We start from the raw sequence: 22,182 nt of genomic DNA on the forward strand, positions 1-22,182 counted from the left end.
TTTTGTGGGTTTCTTTTTTTTTTTTTCTAAGTGACATCCTTATCATCTATGAGTCATCCAGATAGAAATTTCAGATGAACTTTTGGCCCTTTGTCTCCTTTTCTCCCCACATTTGATCAATTGCCAAGCTGGTTTTTCTCAGTCCACAGTGAAATGAGAAAAAATAAAGGTGGTGGGGTATGCTTACAAAATACATAGATATACATATACTTGCACATACACATGTGCATATATACAGATATATGTCATTGGCTTTGTGCCTTTTTTTGGCATGGGCTATCAAGGGTTACATCACTTTTACTCTTTTTGGCATTAAAATATGAGAAAAGGTGGCACTAGATGACATTTTTAGTGTCTCTGAGACAGCAAAAGACCGCAACCCTAACTTCTATGCCCTCAGCCACGTCCTGGGTTTGGGCTCTCCTTACCACTTGCCTAGATGTCCTGAATAGCCTCCTAATATCACTTGCCTCTGATCTCTTTCTTCGATCCACACTGCATTTCTTATCTGTCTTCTTCTACTAGAATTCAAGAACCGGACAGCACAACTTTATCTGTTAATATTCACCTGCTGTATCTCCAGTGCCTATAATACAACCCTGACACACAGAAAGCATTCAGAAAATACCTGCCCAGCAAATTCAAAAACTCTGCAGGCTGGTTCCTAAAGCTCAGCTCTGATCATATCACTCTGCCTCGCCCCCGCAATCCCAAATCACACCTATGAGATCTCACGCCAGTTTTTTGGCTTCTCTGAACCTCTCTCCTCTGTAAAATGGGCAGGCTTCATATCTGCTTCGCAAGACCACATGTGCAGTAAAAGCGAACTTACTCCCTACCTTCAGAGAATGTATATTATAACTGACACATAAACCCATATAAAACTGACATATAAACTGACATATAAACAACAATAAAAAATTTTAAACACTAAAAACAGATTATTCCAAGTCCACATAAGATGAATTGCCAAATAACTGTAATAGGCGATGAAGAGATCCATGAGGGCTGAAATGGGCCACACGTTCACTGTGCAAATCCTGACTGCCAATCTGTTACATCCGTTCTGACAGGTGCCGAGGCAGAAGGTAAAGAGAGCACAGTCCTTACCCTCAGAATAACTGCTCTGAAATTTGAAAGCAAATTCAAAGAAAAATGAATGCTGTGAATAACTTGAATATAAATTTAAATAAAAATATATTTCCAAAAGAAAATGATTTTGGGGGATGAATAATAAAAGGAATGGGGTCTCATCAAGCACGAAAACTGCTGAATTCCCTTTTCATAAGCACATTTGCCAAGAACCGTGAGATCCTTCCCTACAGTGATTTTAAAGATTCCCTTCCAGTTTTACCAATCTCAAAAGCCCTCAAAAATAGGCAGGAAGTTTTCATAGAGGAAACAGCTCCCTCCCTACTATAGTTTTGGATTTCTTCTGAGCTTCTGAATTATTTGCAAAAAAGAGATCAAAGTGAAAGCAGAGAAGGAAAAAAGATTCTGGGAAAGGGTACAAAAAAAGTATTTAGGAATCAGAGAAAAATTAGGGAATAAATGGTGTAACTCTCAAGTTCCTGCAATAAGAACTCTGCTGAGAGTCACATGATATCGTAAAATAGTCTGTTGACGCCATAGCAAAACCATTAAAAATAAGGCACCTAATAATAAACAATCAATAATACAACTGGCTGATTCTTAAAGCGAGGATAGAGAAAAAATTATGCAAAAAAAGGCTAAAAATCAGAAACATCTGATCATCTTGCTTTTCCAAACCAAATGCCGGTAAAAGAACTTACCAACTTTTTCCCTGATGCCACCTTTTGCCTCCACCGTCAGAGCAGATGTCTCGCGCCTCCCAGAATAGAGCTGGAAATCTGGGAAAAAGTAGTTGGGGTCTTCTAGAATCGGGGTGGGACTATCGGAGCGGTAACAAACAGGAGAGGGTCCTGGGGAAAAAGCAACGTGCGTATTAGTGCCACCGAAGTCCTCCTCTCCCTCCTTCCTGTGTGACTCATGAGAGCCCACGAGGCATTTTCCCACATTCGACTCGGAGCTGCCTTTTTGATTCATAAAATTCCAGAGTTACCATTCAGAATTATCGCAAGGCCAGCCACCCACCAAAATGACCCATGAGGTCAGAATAACAATCTTCGAGAGACACTGAGTGAAGTCATGACGCTTTTACACAACCCGGTTCCAAGGGCAGCAGCAGCAACACTGACAAAAATCAAGCCCTCTGCAGAACTGGATGAGTCCCAAAGTTTGGGCTGGTCAAGGTGGGGGACAGAAAGGAGGGAGGTGGGGAGGCCAGCAAAGGAAATACCAAAACGGGGAGAGCAGAATACCTAAAAGATGCAGAGAGGGGTTGGCTATTTTGCTAGACCATGTGTCAGCACGAGCACGTCCCAGCCCAGGACAGAGCGCTCTGCTCAAGGTTTCTGGAGCCCCATGTGGCAGTGTGGGTCCGGGTCATGGGTTCCGGCCCTCTACCAAGCACCGCCTTTCCACTTTATCTCCGTCACACACAAACCAGAGTGCGCTTCCTGTTCCAATCAAATGTGACACAGTACTCAATCCTATGGGCACTGAACATGAGATACCACTACAATAACACTGATAGGCACATACAACATCGTGGGAACACTCAGCAGCCCGGCCCCTGCTCTCTTCCCTCCTCGCACTGACTTCTCTGCTTGGACACCACATTTAAGGCTCTTTTTGGCAAAAGTAGCTTAGTTACAGGGCACCTGGGTGGCCCAGTTGGTTGATCATCCAACTCTTGATTTTGGCTCAGGTCATGATCTCACAGTTTGTGAGTTGGAGCCCCGAATTGAGCTCTGTGCTGATGGCTTAGAGCCTGCTTGGAATTCCCTCCCTCCCTCTCTCTGTGCTCCTCCCCTGTTTGCATGCTCTCTCCCTCTCCCTCTCTCTCTCTCTCTCTCTCTCTCTCTCTCTCTCTCTCGTTCAAAATAAATAAACCTGGGGGGGAAAAAAGTAGCTTAGTTTACTCCAGGGGAAGAATCATGCTTTTCTTTTTAAATTAAAATCCTTGACCAAATGATAATTCCATTAGAACAAAAATGTTTTTCAGCTATAACCTCAAACTAATTTGAAAGTAATTTGAAATTTCTTGCTGGGTTTTTTTTTTATCAGCTCTTTTCTCACAAGGCCAAAGCTAGTAGTAACTAGTTATTGAGGCCATAGATGGGGATTTAGTCATCATCTTCCTCAGTTTCTTCAACACACAAAGAAGGGTTTGCAACTCCGCTCACATATATCTTAGGCATGTGTGGGCTAGAGTGAAAAAAAGAAACGTTTTGACAGCTAGGATATTTATCTTGTAAAGCTAAAATAATGTAGTAGTGCCTCTCAACCTAAAGATGAATATAAACCAAATATGAATGGTGTAGTACATGGAGATCAGTCTAACATTGTAGTTCCAATGCCTATGACATTACCTGTCAGGGTTCTCTCTTTGGTCAAACTGCAAAGACTACCCTGGAAGAAACTTGCCCCTTTCTGGACCTCATCTTCTGCATCTATAAATCTAAAAGTCTCAGGCTAAAATTAAGAATCACAGATGACTTAGATCCCAAGGCAAATTCTGACCTGGCTTCTACTTCAGCAGGTGGAAAATGCTGGTGGAAAATTAGAGAAACGCAGGGTGCAACCCTGGCTGCCATGACAGTTGCCGAGGAACTTTTAAAATCCTAATACCCAGGCTTCCTCCAGGCCTAGTCAAGCGGAATCTCGGGGGATAGGGCCCAGGCACCTGTATGTAAAACTCCTCAACCGATTCCAGTGTGCAGCCAAAGCTCGGATGCCCTAAGCTGGAGGGAGAACGGTGCACACTGGCAAAAATCCCCCAACACGAAAACACCTTTCTGCGCCCTCAGCTCCCCCCTCCCAAATCAGCGCCAGAGAGGTGTTGAGGACCCACGTACTTCAACAAAACAAAGAGTGGTGTTTTCTCATAGTGGATCTGGGTCAGGAACGGCCACGTGGAAGCACATGTCGCTTTGGGTGACACCGTCTAGTCACGGGACTATAAATTTTAAATGAAAACGGAGAGCAAGCTGCTAATGAAACTGAGGCCTAATTAAGGGTATATATGTGTGCGTGTAGATGCATACAAAGGAGTGCGCAGGGTGTGTGTGTGTGTGTTTCTGTATAGACATATGCTTGCAACCTAAGAACCTAATTAAAACCTCTACACTAAGCCATTCTCATCACCACAATGAGACAGTTAGGGACCATGAGAACAAGCCCCAAGTGGAAAACATTATGTACCTCGGGCGCTTCTGTTGGCTGTTACTGTTAAACCGCTTCTTTTAGAGAGCAGAACCAAGACGCGGCCCCGCGTACAAGCTGGACTTAAAACAGAGGACCCTGGCTCCTAAAAGCACCAATGAGCTGCCTGAATTGCCTGCCAATATCAACCAATCAGGACGAGGCCCTTCCAACCAATCAAGATGAAACACGTTTGGGGGCACCTGGGTGGCTCGGTCAGTTAAGCAAGGGACTCTTGATTTCCACTCACGTCATGATCTCATGGTTGGTGGGATCGAGTCCTGCGTGGGGCTCTGCAAAGAAAGTGCAGAGACTGCTTGGGATTCTCTCTCTCCCTCTCTCTCTTTGATCCTACCCTGCTTCCACACTCTCTCTCTCAAAATAAATAAACAAATTTTAAAAAGAAAAGATGAAGTACTTTCCCCCCTTCATTAGCATATTAAGCCAGAGTGGGAACCTGAGGGGGAGTTTTCACTCTAGAACTTTTACTCCCTTGTGTCCCAATGGGCCAGTCTAACCACTCTCTGTTAGTGCTGAGTCTCCTTCAGCTCAAGCTGTAGCCCCAGTAGAGCCTTGCCTGTGCCTTTGATTTTGGGGTCCAGCCTCAAGTTTCTATCCTTGTGGAGCCCCAAGAACCTGACCCCAGTAACAACAATGGTACAAATTGATTTTCCACATCTTTATCCAATGGCCTGCCACATGAGAACAGGTTCAAGGGCTCCAGGCCACAGAGCATATAGAGATACATATCAACTATCATTTAAGGCTTCTTTCTTTCTGTACGCTGGGGTGTCCCACACATTCTTGGAGAGTTACGTTCCCACCGCTGCCCCCACTCCTAGGAGCTGAAGAAAGAAAAGCCCAGCAGATGAGCAGACGGCCTGGCAGGCAGACAGGCCTGGTATCATAGCTCCACCGAGAGAACCAAGAGAAGCTCCCAGCACTGACATACCCTACAGGGCTCTTGCTATTTGTGGCTTCGTCACCTATAAGACAAGGTAAAATGACAAGAATGTGTGTCACTGGGTCTGCATCAGATTGCTGGGCTGCAGAGCAAAAATGCAAGGGAGGCCTCGCCCTTAATCCCACAGACACGTAATCCTTCCCTGCCTATTGAAGTTCAGAATCTCCACTAGGAACTCTTTATGGCACAGAGCGGGTCTGTTTTCTTATGCGAAACGCAGGGTACAAGATCTACCCAATGGGGTCAAGGCTCTCTGACATGAAAAACTGGAAGTAAACGTGTGACTTATGTTACACGACATAGGACAACATATGAGGGGGAATGCTGTTGGCTTTGTTAGCGTTCTCTACACCCAGGAGCAAAACTAGGAGAAGCCACAGGCACTCCCAGGTACCACACCCACCCAGGAAGCCCCGCCTCTAGGGCGTGGCTCCGGCCCAGGGGCTCAGGAACAGGGCGTATTTTAGGGCAGCACGCAGCCAATCAAGGATCCTGCTCCAAGGTGTGTGATAGGCACACGCCGCAGCACCACGGGCTTCATAAAGACTGTTTCCACACCGGGTCCTCCTGACTTACCAATTTGCAGTCACCTGCTTCTTTCAAACCAGTCCTTGTCCCAGAATTATCACTGACAGCTTTAGTCTGCATGGGGAAGCTGGCAAAAGCGATGGAAAACCAGCTAAGGCCAGTGTAAAGGAGTCCCCCGACTACAGGGTCCCCTTCTGGCAGCTCCTATATGGCTCGTGCCCTGAAGGAAAGCCAGGGATCTGTTCGTGCTGCACTCCACAAAGGGTGAGGTTCTGGAATTCTGCTTTGAGGGGTCACCATTCCTGCCTCATAGTGACTGTGATCCATCTCACCAAGAACGGTCCCTTCTTCTTTACAAACCCTGCATGTCACGTGTCGACAAGAAGAATCTTTTGCTTCTATGAGCGTGACTGCTTATTTCTAAAAGTGCTGAAGCTTCCTTCCCATTATGGTTTTATGCTGTTACTTTCTCTGTAACCGTCCAGAGGCCTTTAGGTAATGTGACCCTGAACAAGACTTTTTGTTTTCCTTACTCAATACAGCACTAACAAAGGGCATCACTGTCGAAGTTAAAATGAATTAAGGTAAAATGAAGTGAGTCTTCTGGGGTGGGCACGGGGCACAGAAACCTGGCGATCGCCTCTCATCTGCTCCACCTCCATTGTAGCTAGTTCCTTCCCTAAGATCAGATCGTGAATCTGTCAAGAGGCTAATGTAACAGGCTCAGAAGTGTCCTTTGCGTTTAAACACCGGAGGACGCTCAAATTGCCACCCTATCTTCATCCAACACTCACAGAACTAGGAAAGCTCCTGTCCTCAAATCCCACTTCTGGAAGGCCACTAGCTTGCACATAACTGTTTTGGCGAGGGTCTCAAGTTCAAATTTTGCTTCGTTTTCAAGGCCGCCTGCCATCTGGCTGCTCCTCTGCTGTCAACAGCCTGGGTGCTCTACTCAGCATCCCAGCGTCCCGTGACCATGTCACCCCCATTTTCCAGGTTCCAGCCAGGAATGCCTTCTGCCTGCACACTCCTCTCCCCAGGTCCTTTACGGTTCACCCCAACAAACCTCTTCACTCCACCTCCTGTAGACACCCCCCCACACACATACACACACACTGGCCTTCCTTCCCTCACCTATGGTACCAGTTATGATGTGAGCTCACAACTTAGCATTTAAGCATCAACTGCTTTCTTTTTTTTTTTTTGTAAGAGGCTCCAACGCTGGGTGGGGCTTGAACTCAAGACCCCAAGATCAAGACCTGAGCTGAGATCAAGAGTCAGACGCTTAACAAACTGAGCCACACAGGTGCCCTCCAACTGTCTCGTATTTTATAGCAGCCATTTAATATAGCCTGGTGCTACCGTCCTGGGGAAGCTGGAAGGCAGGCACCACCCACATACTTGCCACTTTCTGCAAGGAGGATGTGCAAGGGATACCCCTCCTACTCCTTGCTGGCCGATGCAGAACACGGCACCGTCTTCTGGAATGGGCCCAAGTTTAAGGGAAAGGTCAAAGATCCCCCCAAAGCCAGTCTCCGGGAGTTCCCCATGACCCCTTGCACTTTTCCTTAAATGAGGGAATGTTCCTTTAAATGTTCCATGAAGTGTTCCCTAACATGAGGGGGGCACTTGCTTTCCCCTGCAGGCCAGAGGCCCATTCCTCACACCCTCCACGAACCGCAAAACAACTCCCAGGTGTTCTTTCCCCAAAGCCCAAAACTTTTCTCCCAGGCCCACGGAGTCCAAACCCCCTAATGCATTTAAAAACCACTTCACCCTTTAGATTAGTCTAGCCGCCTATAACTTTGTAACAGACATTTTAAACATAGCAACAAACAATCCTGTGGCCTCTACCTTCCCTTTCAAAGAGCTAAGGAATTTGCTGAGTGTGCCAGTCGCCTCAAAGTCAAATGTAAGCAACCAAGCCTTTTGATTCTGGCAGGACTGGAGGTTTTTCCGGGGGGAGTGGAATACTCTGCTCAGGGAGACAGATGCCCTAGGAAACAATGTTTTGAAGCGGCCTGGAGAACCCATGACCAGTGCCTGAAAAATAAAGGCAAGTCTGTTCACAAGTACTCTTGCGAAACCCAGCTAGCCCAGGTGGGTTGGCCAGTTCACACTCCAGGAGCCTGAGACCTGAGTGCAGAAGCACGGACAGGTCAGGGCACCCTCTTCTAGGAATACGTGCCTGCAACACACGTTTTTAAACAGGAAACAGGAATCTCCACGCACTGGAATATCTCTTTCACCCAAGGAACCATTATTTGAAACCCAAGATGGGGATGGAGAGAGGTGGGAGGGAGGAAGGTTTCCAAGATTCCCAACCCCTAAAGTCCACCTCAGCACCCAGTGTGAATTCTGATCCCCGGAACCAATCTTGTCTATTGTGGCGAACAAATAAAATAATAAATACACTAATAGCTATTTAATTTAGACTTTCTCAAAGTGGAACTTGTGATTAATAACTTTAAAGGCAAGCTTAACTTGGTAATGCTTTTTTGGGAATATTGGAGACATCATCAGTGGGAACCAAAACGCGGAATGTATGCTTACCCTTTCAAGTAACAATGCAGTCAACAGAGCACTGTGCTAGGAGCTCTAAATACAAGAAATGAGTAAGACCGTCCTTGGCCTCAGGAGATCATGCTCTTCTAGTTCTGGAGACCAACGTGCACACGTGCACACCCAGATTTCCTTGCAGAGTAAGTGCTCGACTAAAGGGACACAAAGCTTTGGGGGCCCAGAAGTAATCCATCACTACCTGTCGATTAGGGAGGTGATAGCGAGCTGAAATGACAAGAAGAAAGAGACAGGTGCGCTGAGCAGAAAAAAGTGAGGAGGATATTAACCTGCTGTGGGGTGAGGAGAGGGTGCCAAGAAGGAGAGGTCAACACAGCCAGGTAAAAGGAGAAGCACAGGGATTGAGTCATGAAAGTGTTTCATCTTGGGTGCCTGGGCGGCTCAGTCAGCTAAGCACCTGACTCTTGGTTACGGCTCAGGTCGTGATCGCACAGTTTATGGGTTGGAGCCCCGTGTTGGGACTCCGTGCCCGTGGCGTGGAGCCTGCTTGAGATTCTCTCCCTCTTTCTCTCTCTGCTCCTTCCTGGCTCGTGCTTTCTCTCTCTCTCTCTCGAAAATAAAATAAACATTAAAAAAAGAAGAAGAAGAAAGTATTTCATCTCTTTAAGGAATGGAGAGTTCAGTGTCACTTGGATATGGGTAAGGAGGAGGACGATTCAGGAGCCAGTATTTAAGGGAGCTTTTTAATAAACTTTTTAAATTTTAGTTCGTTATTTTCGTAACACTAGAGAAATGCAAAATAATTTCGAAAATAGGTGATTCAACTACCCAGCATGTTCCTGAGAGTCAATCACAATACTCTAAAATACTTTCAGTGTTAGGAAACCCTGAACTCACTGTGTAAACCTTGGGGGTAGGTTCTGGCTCCCATCACAGAAGCCAAAAGTACCCTTCTCTGTTCTAGCAGCAATAACAGCCTAAGCTCAAGTCAACTGGATATTCTAGCCAAAGACTGTGAGTCTTGAGGAAAGGACACAGGGACAAAAGGTGCAGGTAAGTTACCTGTGGTAACAGTATCACCAGGAGTTCCAGGAGCATCGGTCCTCACAAGACAAACACCGTGTCCCCGGCTGGGTTCCTGGTGTATTTTCACCTAGGTTCCTGCCCATTTTCTGGGCCTTCCTGTTAATATGTGAGCTGCCTAATATACTTCCAATAAATTCCTCTTTTGCTTAAGTTAGCCGAAGTCACTTTGTGCTCATAATCAAGCACTTCTGATAGAGACTTACATTTAAAAAAAATTAATTGTTCTGACCCCCATCATAAAAACTCAGCATTGTCTGTATCCTAAGTACTACATGACTTAGCACAATCTGCCTTGTTGCCCCAAATACCCTTTGCACAAACCCCAAAGAAATACTTGTGATCCCTCAAAGGTTCCTTCGTCCGGAAGGTCTTTCTTGCCAAGTCGGAAAACTTTTTCTTTGGCACATACTCAATGCTCAAATATGTATGCTGACGGGGTGCCTGGGTGGCTCAGTCAGTTAAGCATCTGACTTTGACTCAAGTCATGATCTCACAGTTCGTGGGTTCAAGCCCTGCGCCGGGCTCTGTGCTGACAGCTCAGAGGCTAGAGCCTGCTTAGGATTCTGTGACTCCCTCTCTCTCTCTGATCCTCCCCGGCTAGTGCTCTCTCTCTCTTTCTAAATAATAAATAAACATTAAATTATGTGTGTGTGTGTGTGTGTGTGTGTGTGTGCGCACGCGCACACTGTCTGAAAGTTTTCTGAAGCTCTATCTACTGCCACTTCCTCTGGGAAGTCACCTACTTCTTGCCCCCGAATGTTTATATGCCACTCATCTGTGCTCCCATCACATTCCATGCATGTTTCTGCCACTATTAAACTGCCTATGTATTTAGTTCGTCTTTTTCTCTCCCTGTTAGCTCGTAAGTTGATCAGCAGCAGAAGACCATATCTTATTCACCTTTGTCTCTCCAGTATCTAGCAGAAATAAAATCACAGTAAGAGCTCCAAACACGTTTATTGAATCAATGAATCATCTGCGTATGTTCACAGTACATGCTAGTTTCTAGCACATAACGGGCACTCAATAAATATATATTGATGGAATTAAGATACATTTTTAAATAACCAGTTATAAGCATATTCTTAATTCTACAGAAAGTAGCTCAAAGATGATTCTGTCTCTTTCAAACCAATCAGGAGACCGAGGCTTGGTAAAAGCTACTGGGGAACAAAAACGAGAGAAAGCCACCTAGTGCTAAAACACGTTAATTACAAGCATACTATGATCCATTTCCTGTAGGGGCTCTGTCCACGATTCTGAAGTGACATCACAGGGAGTCTGCACAGGGAGAACACAAGCCAGCTCTTAGAGGAAGGTGCTCTTTCATTCTGCTCAACCCCTGCAGGTGAGCCCTGTGTCCTGGGACTGTGCCCTAAATGCAGGCTTTGGCGCGTGCTTCTTCAAAAGGTCTGGGAGCAGGACCAGAGTCAACAGACCTCTCTCTGGGGGTGCCCAGTCACCCACCATAAGAAGGAATCATCCTAGTCCCTACCTATCACGCAGAGTCACCACAAGTACACATGAGTATCCCATGAGAAAAAGATTTTATCTCCAAAGAGAAAATCATCTTTTAATTTTGGATTTTAACATAAAATCCAAAGGCTGGTTAACTACCTTGACTCAAATTGTACATAATATCATAATTTTTATTTCAGGTAGATATATTTGGTAGTTAACCTATCTAAAACTAGAAGTACCTGGACTCCAGAAATTCTTTACTTCAGATAACTTAAAAAAATTTTTTTTATCAAGATATGCTTGACATTGAAAATGATGTACATGTTTAGGGGCATCTGGGTGGCTCAGTGGATTAAGCGTTCGACTCTTGATTTTGGCTCAGGTTATGATCTCTCGGTTCATGAAATCGAACCCAGCGTCGGGCTCTGCACTGGCAGCATGGGACCTGCTTGGGATTCTCTCTCTCCCTCTCCCCCTGTCCCTCTCCTGCTCTCTCTCTCTCTCTCTCTCTCTCTCTCTCTCAAAATAAATATTTTTAAAAAAAAATGGATAATTTAAAAATGTACACATTTAACATAGACAACTTGTCGAGTTTGGGGGTAAGCATCCACACATGAAGCCGTCACCATCATCGAGACCACAGATATACCCATCACCTCTCTAAGTCCTCTCCCACCTCCTTTATTAATATGTGTGCGTGTGATAAGAATATTTAACATACTATCTACCCTCTTAGCATGTTTTAAGCATAAAAAATACAGTATTGTTAGCTACAGGCACTACAGTATATAGTCGATCTCTAGAACTATGCACTCGGGTGCGTTTTAATAAATAAGCCCTATATTTAATTAAATAAGTGAAACTTCAATAATCTTTAATCAATTTCAGGACCAGAAACGTATTCTTTTGGGTGGCCCTGGCATACATTATGTTCCCATTGGAAAAAAAAAAAACTTACTGGCATGTGAGCTCCATTGCTTTCAAATGTGTTTCTATCACTGCAGGCAGACAGTAAGTACTTAATCTTTTCTGAACAAAGGAAAACAAACAGGATGAGAAACCTTAAAATAAACCCCAAGACACAAGATGGCAACATGAATGCATAATTATGCTTCTCAAGGCTCCCTCTCTGAGCCACAGAGGACAAGAGCAGCTCAGACCTGCCATCAGGTTCCTTCCACCGCCCTCCCCGTCTCCTTAATACTCACTGTGTCTTCTTGTGCTCACCTCCCTCAGGAGTCAATGTTGACTCATAACTGGACACGATAATTCAAATCAACCAATGTTCCCCCAAAACTGAACATCCCTTTAGTAATAAGAGTATAATCAACAGTAGAAGGAGCTACCACTTGTTGAGGGCCCATTGAGTGTAGGGACGATATAAAAATCATCATGTGTAATTGTCAACACCCTATTTCCGTTTTGTAGATAGGGACTAGGCTCACAGTGGTTAAGTAATGCCCAGAGGCCCAGAGCTAGCCAGCAGCACAGACAAAATCAAAGCTTTTTTTGCAGCGTCATTCTGCCTTCCAAAAATTCCGCAATAACGCACACTTAATTCTGAGTCCTCTTTTCCTGACTAATTTCTTACATTAAAATCAGGAGAGTTTTGGGGCGCCTGGATGGCTCAGTCGGTAAGCGTCTGACTTCAGGATGTTCGAGCCCCACATCGGGCTCTGTGCTGACAGCTCAGAGCCTGGAGCCTGCTTCGGATTCTGTGTCTCCCTCTCTCTCTCTGCTCCTCCCCCACTCACACTCTGTCTCTCTCTCAAAAATAAATTAAAAAAAAATTTTTTTTTTTTAATTTTAAATCAGGAGAGTTTTAATGATACGCTCTTGCTTGTGGGCAATGGGGAAAGGTACTGGGAAAGTTTTTCTCGGACTATATGAGGCAGAGAAGCATCCAGAACTATTTCATTTGTGCTCTTTTTCACAAAAGCTTCAAGTAATAATAGCACGCTCTCTGCCAATCACCAGAACACCAAGGCACTTGATGAAGCTACCCCTCCCCATCCCTTCCGTTGACCACATATTAAGTTTCACGATGGTGTCTCCACTTTAACAGTGGATCCCAAGGCTGTGCTGTGTCAGTCGCCTGTGCTACGTGTTAAAAATGTCACTTCCAGGGGCGCCTGGGTGGCTCCGTTGGTTAAGCGTCCGACTTCGGCTCAGGTCACGATCTCGCAGTCCCCATGAGTTCGAGCCCCGCGTCGGGCTCTGTGCTGACTGCTCAGAGCCTGGACCCTGTTTGAGATTCTGTGTCTCCCTCTCTCTCTGACCCTCCCCCGTTCATGCTCTGTCTCTCTCTGTCTCAAAAATAAGTAAACGTTAAAAAAAAAATTAAAAAAAAAAAATGTCACTTCCAAGCTCCATGTCAGGCCTGTCGGGATCTCCACATGTGCAGACCAAATGTATTTTGGCCTCACTTGACAGCTGATTTGAATACAGAGTCACGTCTAGGAGGCTTACGCTTCTCTGCCATACAAGTTCTGATATGACACATGCACTCCAAAAAAGTTGTGATAAACTGAAATCTTGTCCATCAATCACACTTGAAGCCAAAACATGACGGATCTGATGAACGCAAACAGATGAGTAAACAACTCTTCCTAAAACAAACAAACCAATCAACCTGAATCGGTTCTTCTGGTAAAGAATTCTTTGTGTAAATGTGTTACTTTTTCATAAATTCAGAGTAAAGTCAGCAATTGTAGTGCCCTTCTAATTGCTAACCTGAATGACCAGGTAAGGGAATATGGCTATTTCAGCTACATCTCAAGTATTGTTCTAAAAATACAATAAAGCGATTATACCAAAAAATACATCCAGGGGCACCTGGGTGGCTCAGTGAGTTAAGCGGCCAACTTCGGCTCAGGTCATGAGCTCACTGTCTGTGGGTTTGAGGCCCGCATCGGGCTCTGTGCTGACAGCTCAGAGCCTGGAGCCTGCTTCGGATTCTGTGTCTCCCTTCTCTCTCTGCCCCTCCCCTGCTCGCGCTCTGCCTCTCTGTCTCTCTCAAAAATAAATAAACATTTAAAAAAAAATAAAAACAAAGATATCTAATTCCACATGATAAGATAAAGCCTGAGAAAATGCCTACCATATTACAAGGCAAATGCTTGCTAAATCTGAAACTCAAAAAATCACACAGCCACTACGTCACAGTCATGTAAGATAAGCAGCTAATTTTACAGGGAAGGAAGGCATAGAACATAACATTCATCGAGCAATACATGGTACCAACATTATCTCAGGTAATTCTCACATCTCTGAGAATTAGGCCTCATTATCTCCTTTTTACCTAAACATAAACATAAATGACACGCTCTGGGTCACACAGCTCACAGCCATAAGGCTGAGATGCAAATTCGGTTTTGACTGTTCCAAAGCATTCCGCGGAATTTAAGCGGTATTTTAAAACACCTAGGTACTTGTGGTAGTATTTGGTTTCTTTTAATTCCTACACGTTACAAAAGATCATGGGTCTGGTGAACTTGATTGGCAGCAAAATGCAGAAGTACTCACTAATTCATCCATCTGTCAATCCATCCGTCCGTGCTTTCATTCACTCATTCATTCCACAAACATCTGTGACATTAAGCATCTGCCAGGGGAAAGATAGTGCCCGGTATGGGAATCCAAATCTGCCAGGCCAGACTTCTAAGGCAGACAACTGCCCAACAGTGGCCCAATGCGGTGATGCAGGCAAGCTCAAGGTAGCACGGACTGGCGAGCAGGGACACCAGTGTTCAGGTCCGTCTCGGGACACGCACACCTAGATCTGTAACTGCGCTAAGGGGCTATGCTTACCTCTTTCTTCTCTTAGGCCTCAATGCTTTGGATCATGGACCTCTCTAAAACAATCTGTCAAGAGCTACATAGTTTCTCCCTAGGTCTAAAAGAACGCATACACACTGATTTCGTGGCATTCACAACTCTACGAGGATTATCCTCACTTCTCAGGTGCAGAAACTAAGGCACTGAGGATAACTTGCACAATTAGTAAAGGGCAAAACCAGGATTCAAACCCAGATGGTCTGGCCCCAGAGCGTGCAGTGTTTACCACTACACCAACGGTCTTCAAACTTTTTCGTTTCAGGACCTCTTTACAGAGGACCCAATAAGCTTTTGTTTCTGTAAGCTGTATCTATCCCTCCTTACCATATCAGAAATGGAAACTGAGAAATCTTAAAATATATGCTAATTCATTTCAAAACAACAATAGTGGACCCATTCTCAGTTACACGAAACATTTTTATGAAAACTCATTTCTAAGACAAAAGGCAGTGCGAACAGTATTATTTTACAATTTTGCAAATTTCTTTAAGGTAAGGCTTACTAGACTGCTGGATTTTCATATCTGTTCCTGCTGTCAATCTATTGTTGTAGGATTTTTATTGGAGAAGATCAAGGAAATGTGGCCTCATTCGAACATGTAATTGGAAAAAGGAGGAGTATTATGATAGCCATTCCAGATAATTGTGACTGTTCTTTGAAGCTACACCAAAAGTCAACAAGTACTAATTTCTTTTTTTTTTTTTAATGTTTATTCATTTTTGAGAGACACAGAGAGACAGAGCTGTCAGCACAGAGCCCGACATGGGGCTCGAACTCATGAACCATGAGATCATGACCTGAGCTGAAGTCAGACGCTTAACTGACTGAGCCACCCAGGTGCCCCAACAAGTACTAATTTCTTAAAGGTGGTTGCAGTGTGAACTATAAAACTGTATCAGTGATCCTGCCTTGGATATTCCTCTATATTCTAGTACATTAAAATCTACTGGTCCATCTCTCACTTTGGAGGGAGTTCTCTTTTCCATGATTTCATAATTTCATACATTGGTCATTTGGAAAATCATGGTTCACTGCACCATGCAAATCCTCCACACATGCAAATTTTTCAAGTATGTCATATCAACAAAATCACCTTTGTTAATATACAATGGATTGCAATCGTCAGGAAAGTCTTTGGCATTTTAGGAAGTTGTCAAGTGCACAGTGGCAAATCCAAGTTTTCCAAAATTCCAGTTTTTACTGGAAAGCCTGAGTTTTATCACTGGCAACAAAGAGTGTCCATTGGTTTTCTTAAAGTGAAGGCTCCCTTCACTCGTTTTTGAGAAAACATCTAGCAAATACCCAATAAACCAAGAACTCGGAATTACCATGGTTTGTGGGTCATTCTCTCAACTACAAATGGCGTCCCACAAGAAGAGCCTTTAGCTAAGCTCCCCACCTCAGTTTGCAGCAGGAGCACATCCTGTGTGCTTTCCATTTCATCATGCGAGGCATTAAAAAGGTGCACCTGATGTTGGAGATTGACTACCGTGTGTTCTGGTAAGGGGCAGACAGACCACTGGTACAGTCAGTGCCCTTGCCTTGATCCATGCAAAGTTCTCCCCAGCACTGCTTTCGTACCATCAGTACAAATGTCAGTACGGTGGTCATGTGTCTTCGTGTTATTATGAAGATCGTGTTTTGATCTCAGGAACCCCCCAGGGTTCCAGGGAGCACACTTTGAGAAACATAGCTTTCCATTCTATAGCCTCTTCTGTGGGGAAGGGACCAAAAGTCATGAAACTGAAAAAGAACGTTAAGATGAAAATGGCTGCAAAACCAGCTATAACTGAGAGGGAGTTGCCTCCCCGCCTGGGCAAAGAGAGGTGCCTGCGGCCCCTGGAAGTGGGGAGCCTTGAAGGCACACAGAGACCCTTTGATGTGAAGCACGGCTTGAACTCTACCTGTCAGACCAACGGACTCCAATAACTAAAGAAAATGTATCAGAGGAGAGGCGGCAGCCTCTCTAGAAAACACCTGCCCGTGAATACACCTTCTTGCCCTTGAGGGATTTTTATAAAAGGGAATACAAATCAACAATGATATTTCCCTAGAGGACAAGGCTCCATGAGATTACTTTTAGGAGGTGTGGAGAAAAGAAACTGTAATAACTTGCCCGGCAGGAAGTCAGGCAATGCTGGGACAAAAGGAAGGATGTTAAGACATGATGACGGAAGAGAAGACAGTGATGCTATTAAGCCAAAAGACCAAAGTATTAAAAGATTTAAAGAAACAACAAAGGTAGAGGAGACAACAGCCACCAAATGGAAAGGGGGAAAAACGGGCCAATTTGTTTTGATTTGTTTTGGCAAATCTGCTTCTTAAACAATCTAAGAATCCAGGCTCTGTGAGCAAATGAGTTAACTTCTTGCTTCCTTTCACCTTATCAGTTAAGGGAGACAGTAATTGGACCTCCTACTTAGGGCCGTTATAAAGATTACATACGATAATGCAAAGGGCTATGAATGGTATTCCAGCACATAATAAGTGCTCAGTAAATTTTAGCTTTTTTTTTTTTTTAAATCGGAGTGGGGAAATGGAACAGGAATCAACGATATAAAATTCCCTTTCAAGAAATGATCAAATCCGTGAGCTTTTTAAAAACAGCAAGATGCTCAAGCAGATCAAAGATGAAGACATTTAAAGTTTTGTCAGACTGTTCAGCTGATTGACAAACTAGACTAAAATTACACTTTCAATTTTCTAAGCACTTAGGTTGAGAAGCCTTAAAATATACAATTTCTCCAGGGCACCTGGGTGGCTCAACCCATTAAGCATCTGACTTTGTCTCAGGTCATGATCTCACAGTTGGTGCACTGGAGCCCCGCATCAGCCTGTCTGCTGTCAGCAAAGAGTCTGCTTCAGATCTTCTGTCCCCCTCTCTCTCTGCCCCTCCCCCGCTCACACTTTTTCTCTCTCTCTCTCTCTCTCAAAAATAAGCATTTAAAAAATATACAATTTCTCAGGGCGCCTGGGTGTCTCAGTTGGTTAAGCGTCTGACTTCAGCTCAGGTCATGATCTCTGTTAGCTGTGCTGACAGCTCAGAGCCTAGAGCCTGCTTCAGATTCTGTGACTCCCTCTCTCTCTGCCCCTCTCCCACTCACAAACTGTCTCTCAAAAACGAATAAATGTTAAAAAAAAAATTAAAAAAATATATATACAATTTCTCTGAAAATAAGCTTAATGGTGCGTCCTACTATCACAGACCAAAATGAAAGAATACATGGTATTATCCAAAGGCTCTTCCAAAATTCCTAACTTGTCTACCACCTAGGCATACAAGTCAAGGGCTAGGTAGACCTGGAGAAGGTATCAGGTACCAGGCTCTAACCTGAATACCCTCAGCTGCCTAGGGAAACTCCTCTTCAGCCAGAAGGACAAGGGGACACTTATTAGGAGGTTACAGGGGAGTGAGTACGATTTGTCCTCTCTTCTAAGCATTACAAATAAGAAGAAATAAACCTCTCCTCCTGCTCCACGGTGAATGTTCCATAAGGAACGTTTCCGGAGACTGAGAATCTCAGGTCTGAATCAAACACAAAGGTCATCACTGTAAGCATGGATTTCACTGCTGTATTGATGAGTTGTAAACTTTGTTTAATGGAGATATATAGTTATTGATCAACACATTGCACTCAATGGTGAAAAACTGAGAGCTTTTCCTCTAAGATCAGGAAAAAGACAAGAATGTCCTCTCTCTGACCACTTTTATTCAATACGGTACTGGAAGTCCTTGCTGCAGCAATCAGGCAAGAAAAAGAAATAAAAGGCATCCAAGTTGATAAGAAGTAAAACTGTTACTATGTGCAGATGGTAAGATACTATATAGAGAAAACCCTAAAGATTCCACCAAAAAAAAAAAAAAAAATTGACACGAATTCAGAAAAGTTGCAGGATAAACAGAATTAAGAGTCCGGGTTTTTGTTTTGTTTTTTTAACTTCTTAAACTGAACGAGCAAACGGCACATCATGGAGTCCTAAATACTTTTTCTACATGATTAAGGCAGACTTTGCAAACAAATCATCATGCATAATTAGCACTAATTTTCCACTGTTCTTCCCAGATTGTACAGCCCCCTCAAATCAAAGAGGAAACTGAAAGGCAAATGTAGACACAGTCTGCGCTGCCGCCACAGAACGTGTCTCCGATGACCCCCCTGCCACACCCCCACCTGGTAGCTGTCCAAAGGCTCCTCTCCCTCAGCTGGGAGAACCTACTGACTCTGATCTGGTCCTGGTTATGTGCGCCAGCTACCATTCCAGCCACGCGAGCTTCCTGAAGTTCCTCAAAAGCTCCGCAGATGAACACCGCCGTGCCATTAGACCCACCTCCCACAATCCTGCAGGACACTAAACCGCACTCGCTCAATGTAAAGAGATTTCTAGAATGAGACACCCCCGCGCTTCTCGTAATTCCTTGGTTGCATCTATAACCCTCATGTCCTCCCAAGCTCCCCATCAGGGAACTCTTCCCCTGCTTCTAGAAGTCATGGTATCTGTAATTTAAACCCACTCCCTCTTAATCAGCTCACGGTGAAGATAAAATCCTTGGAAGGCGATTATAAATTGTTTCTTGTCCTCCTAGCAGAACAAACGCAGTTCATTTGCCTTCTGTTTTCGAACACCGCACTCCATTACATGCCTTGTAGAATATAAATTCCATGGGCGCAGAGGGCAGATATCCCAGGCCTAGTCCAGCTCCAGGCACGTGACAGAGCCTCAAATGGCAGACGGAGGACTGCATCTTTCCACTGTAGCAAATGCTCCACCTCAGTATGGACTTGCGTGGTCCAGAGTCACTCAAGGCTCTGCATCCCAATGTCTGCCTAATGTATAGTCTGCCCCAAAATGAGAAATGTCATGATCCCTGAGGTTCAACATGTACCTTCCTTAAGAGAAGCTGAAAATATTTCAAAGCAGTTTCAATTAGAAGATTCGTGACTACTGCCTAACTACGAAACTTAACACTACAAAATCTGTTCACTTTACGAGCAAGTTTAATTACACATAACACATTGTACCTTCTTAAACTAATAAAGTGATCTTAGTCACTTAACAGAGGCTATTAAAATGTTAATATCTGCATTCATTCCAATTGTTGTCTCCCAATTCCCAGAATCCATTTTGGAGAAAGTTGAAGGTAAGAAACTTCAGACTTTCAGAAAATTTTACTTCTAAGCTCGGGACTGAGATAATCCATATCTCAGAGTAGACCTTTTTAGATCTTATAGTCTTAATTTTTTGTTTGGATGAATATTTTACAGGATCAAATCTCAAAGTCAGCTCAAGTAAACGTACTCCCCACTTTTCATGCCCCTGCCGCTCATGTATGATCTATCAGGCCAGTCTATCAGGTTTCCTAAAGGGTCATGTCCTTTAGCAAACCTCCTGCTTTTCTGACACTCCCATTACATTTAAGGTTTGTGATGCTGTTTACATTACTTCCCCAGGTCTCTTAATTTAAGCTACTGTGATTTCAGAAGGCATTTCCTTCCACTCTTCTAGACAAAGGAGCTAAATTGGTGTTACATGCACTCCGCTGTGAATTTAATGCTATCTCCTAGGTACCGCATCCACTGGTTTCCAAAATTCTGAGAGCACCTTGTCTATTTCTCCTCCTCTTTTAAAGCCCATTGTTCAAAAACAAGATCCCAGGCAGGCGATCTTAGAGGCCCTTCTTCCCACATCACCAGTGTGAGCAATCAACCAAACTGCAGCGATAGTTAGAGACTGGTCCCTTGGGAAACAGGGCCTTGCCAGAGAATTTCACACCTACCCCTTTCCCTCAACCCCCCAGACAGAGGGAGCTTACTCAGAAGAAACTTGGTGCCCAGAGGCCTTCAGGGTGCAGTTCCTGTCCGGAAGGGAAAGGCCTGTCTCACACCTGCCTTCGGGGGTCACGTTCCGGGGTCACACTACCCAGAGCAGCCCTTACGGCTGAGAAGCAGCAGGTACATGTGAGATGCCTCCTTCCTCCCTGGCCCAGGGCCACAGGGCACAGCACAGCCCCACCTAAGGCGAGAAGCACAGCAGCCGGAAGACAAGATATCTATCATCCTTGTTCTTGCTCTGCCTGTTCCGAGAAGGGTGGAGGAAAGAAGCGAAAGACAGGGTAGATGAGAAGAGGTGCGAAACAACAGAAGCAGGAAGACCTGCTGTGTGGCAAGCACGGGTTCCCGGGTAATAGCGCCTCACTAGCTGGGGTGTAGATGTGCAAAGGAAGGTGAGGCACGCCAGACGGATTTGGGAAGCCGACCACAGGGACCCGGATGTGAGGCAGGGAAAGGAACCTTACAGTGTACAGAACTTTCGAAGGAGGCAACAGTTAGGATGATGCAGTGTGGAACGGTATCTGAGCAAGCCCAGACACCGGCGGGGATGAGCAAAGGCCCGCCACACACCCCCCCCCCCCTTCCCCTTGCACTGACAAAGGCTGGTTCAACAGTGGAACAGACCCAAGGCGGAGGAGTCCAGGCTGGCTCGAGATCTCCCCAGGAGAACCTCTCAGTGCTAACTCTGCACTGGCGTTTCCATTTGCTTCTCTCAAGGACCTGGGAGAATCCCAGGAACGGAATCAAGGCCACAAACATCCCTGGGAACAGCCTCCTGTAAGAGCCTGCTAACCTGGTAAACTCTACCTACTCCCGGCATACCCCAAATGCCTCGCTGACCCACCCTCCAAATGAAATGAGCCTCCAGAGATGAGGTTCAGGGGCGCCTGGGTGGCTCAGGTGGTTAAGCATCCAGCTTCAGCTCAGGTCATTATCTGACGGTTCGTGGGTTCAAGCCCTGCGTCGGGCTCTGTGCTGACAGCTCAGAGCCTGGAGCCTGCTTCGGATTCTGTGTCTCCCTCTCTACCCCTTGCCCACTCACACTCTGTCTCTCTTTCTCTTTCTCTCAAAAATAAATATTAAAAAAAAAAAAAAACAAATACGAGGTTCAGGTTGGCAGAGGGTTTGCCCTGTGGTCTTTTCTCCCATTCAGTCCACACAGGACTTCAACGGGGAAGTGATTCATTTCAGTCAAAACTGTGTCACCTTCCCGTCCTATGAAGCCCCATAATGTTGCTGTCAATCAAACCGGGATTATCATGTCTCTAGCACAGCACTGACCAGTGGAACTCACTGCAAGGACAGAAATAGCTGCTGGCATATGAACTGTGCCTAACAGGACTGAGGATTTTTAGTTCATTTACTTTTAATTAACTTTGATGGCCAACATGTGGCTAGTGGTTACTGTGGACAGTGTAGACCCAGAACTCAAAATAAAAATAGACGGCGGTCAGGGGCACCTGGGTGACTCCGACGGTTAAGGGTCTGGCTCTTGATTTCAGCTCAGGTCATGATCTCGTGGTTCATGGGATGGAGCCCCGCATCGGGGCTTAAGATTTTCTCTCCCTCTCTCTCTGCCCTCTCCCTATCCACGCCCCCTCAAAAAAGACAAAAAACAAAAAACAAGAAACAGACGGGGGACAGATCACATCTTCCAAAGATGCCAGA

The 22,182-nt window shown here is 44.9% G+C and overlaps 1 protein-coding gene across 5 annotated transcripts in view; it reads right to left on the minus strand.

Moving 5' to 3' along the window:
- The window catches only part of AMOTL1 (angiomotin like 1), a 130,785-nt gene that overhangs the window by 69,747 nt on the left and 38,856 nt on the right, over positions 1-22,182 (minus strand). For 3 of the 5 annotated variants that reach the window (XM_047878359.1, XM_047878360.1, XM_047878357.1), the window contains one exon: positions 1,794-1,943. Coding sequence is in view for 1 of the 5 variants with exons in the window: in XM_047878357.1 (XP_047734313.1) it covers positions 1,794-1,943 (150 nt within the window). In the remaining 4 variants the exon portion in view is untranslated. Of the gene's footprint in view, positions 1-1,793; positions 1,944-4,287; positions 4,364-11,804; positions 11,876-22,182 lie in introns of those variants that run through there. The other 2 variants (XM_047878358.1, XM_047878361.1) reach the window with 2 other exon arrangements.

The sequence above is a fragment of the Prionailurus viverrinus genome, chromosome D1, assembly GCF_022837055.1.
Source record: "Prionailurus viverrinus isolate Anna chromosome D1, UM_Priviv_1.0, whole genome shotgun sequence".
In the NCBI taxonomy this organism is placed as follows: Eukaryota; Metazoa; Chordata; class Mammalia; order Carnivora; family Felidae; genus Prionailurus; species Prionailurus viverrinus.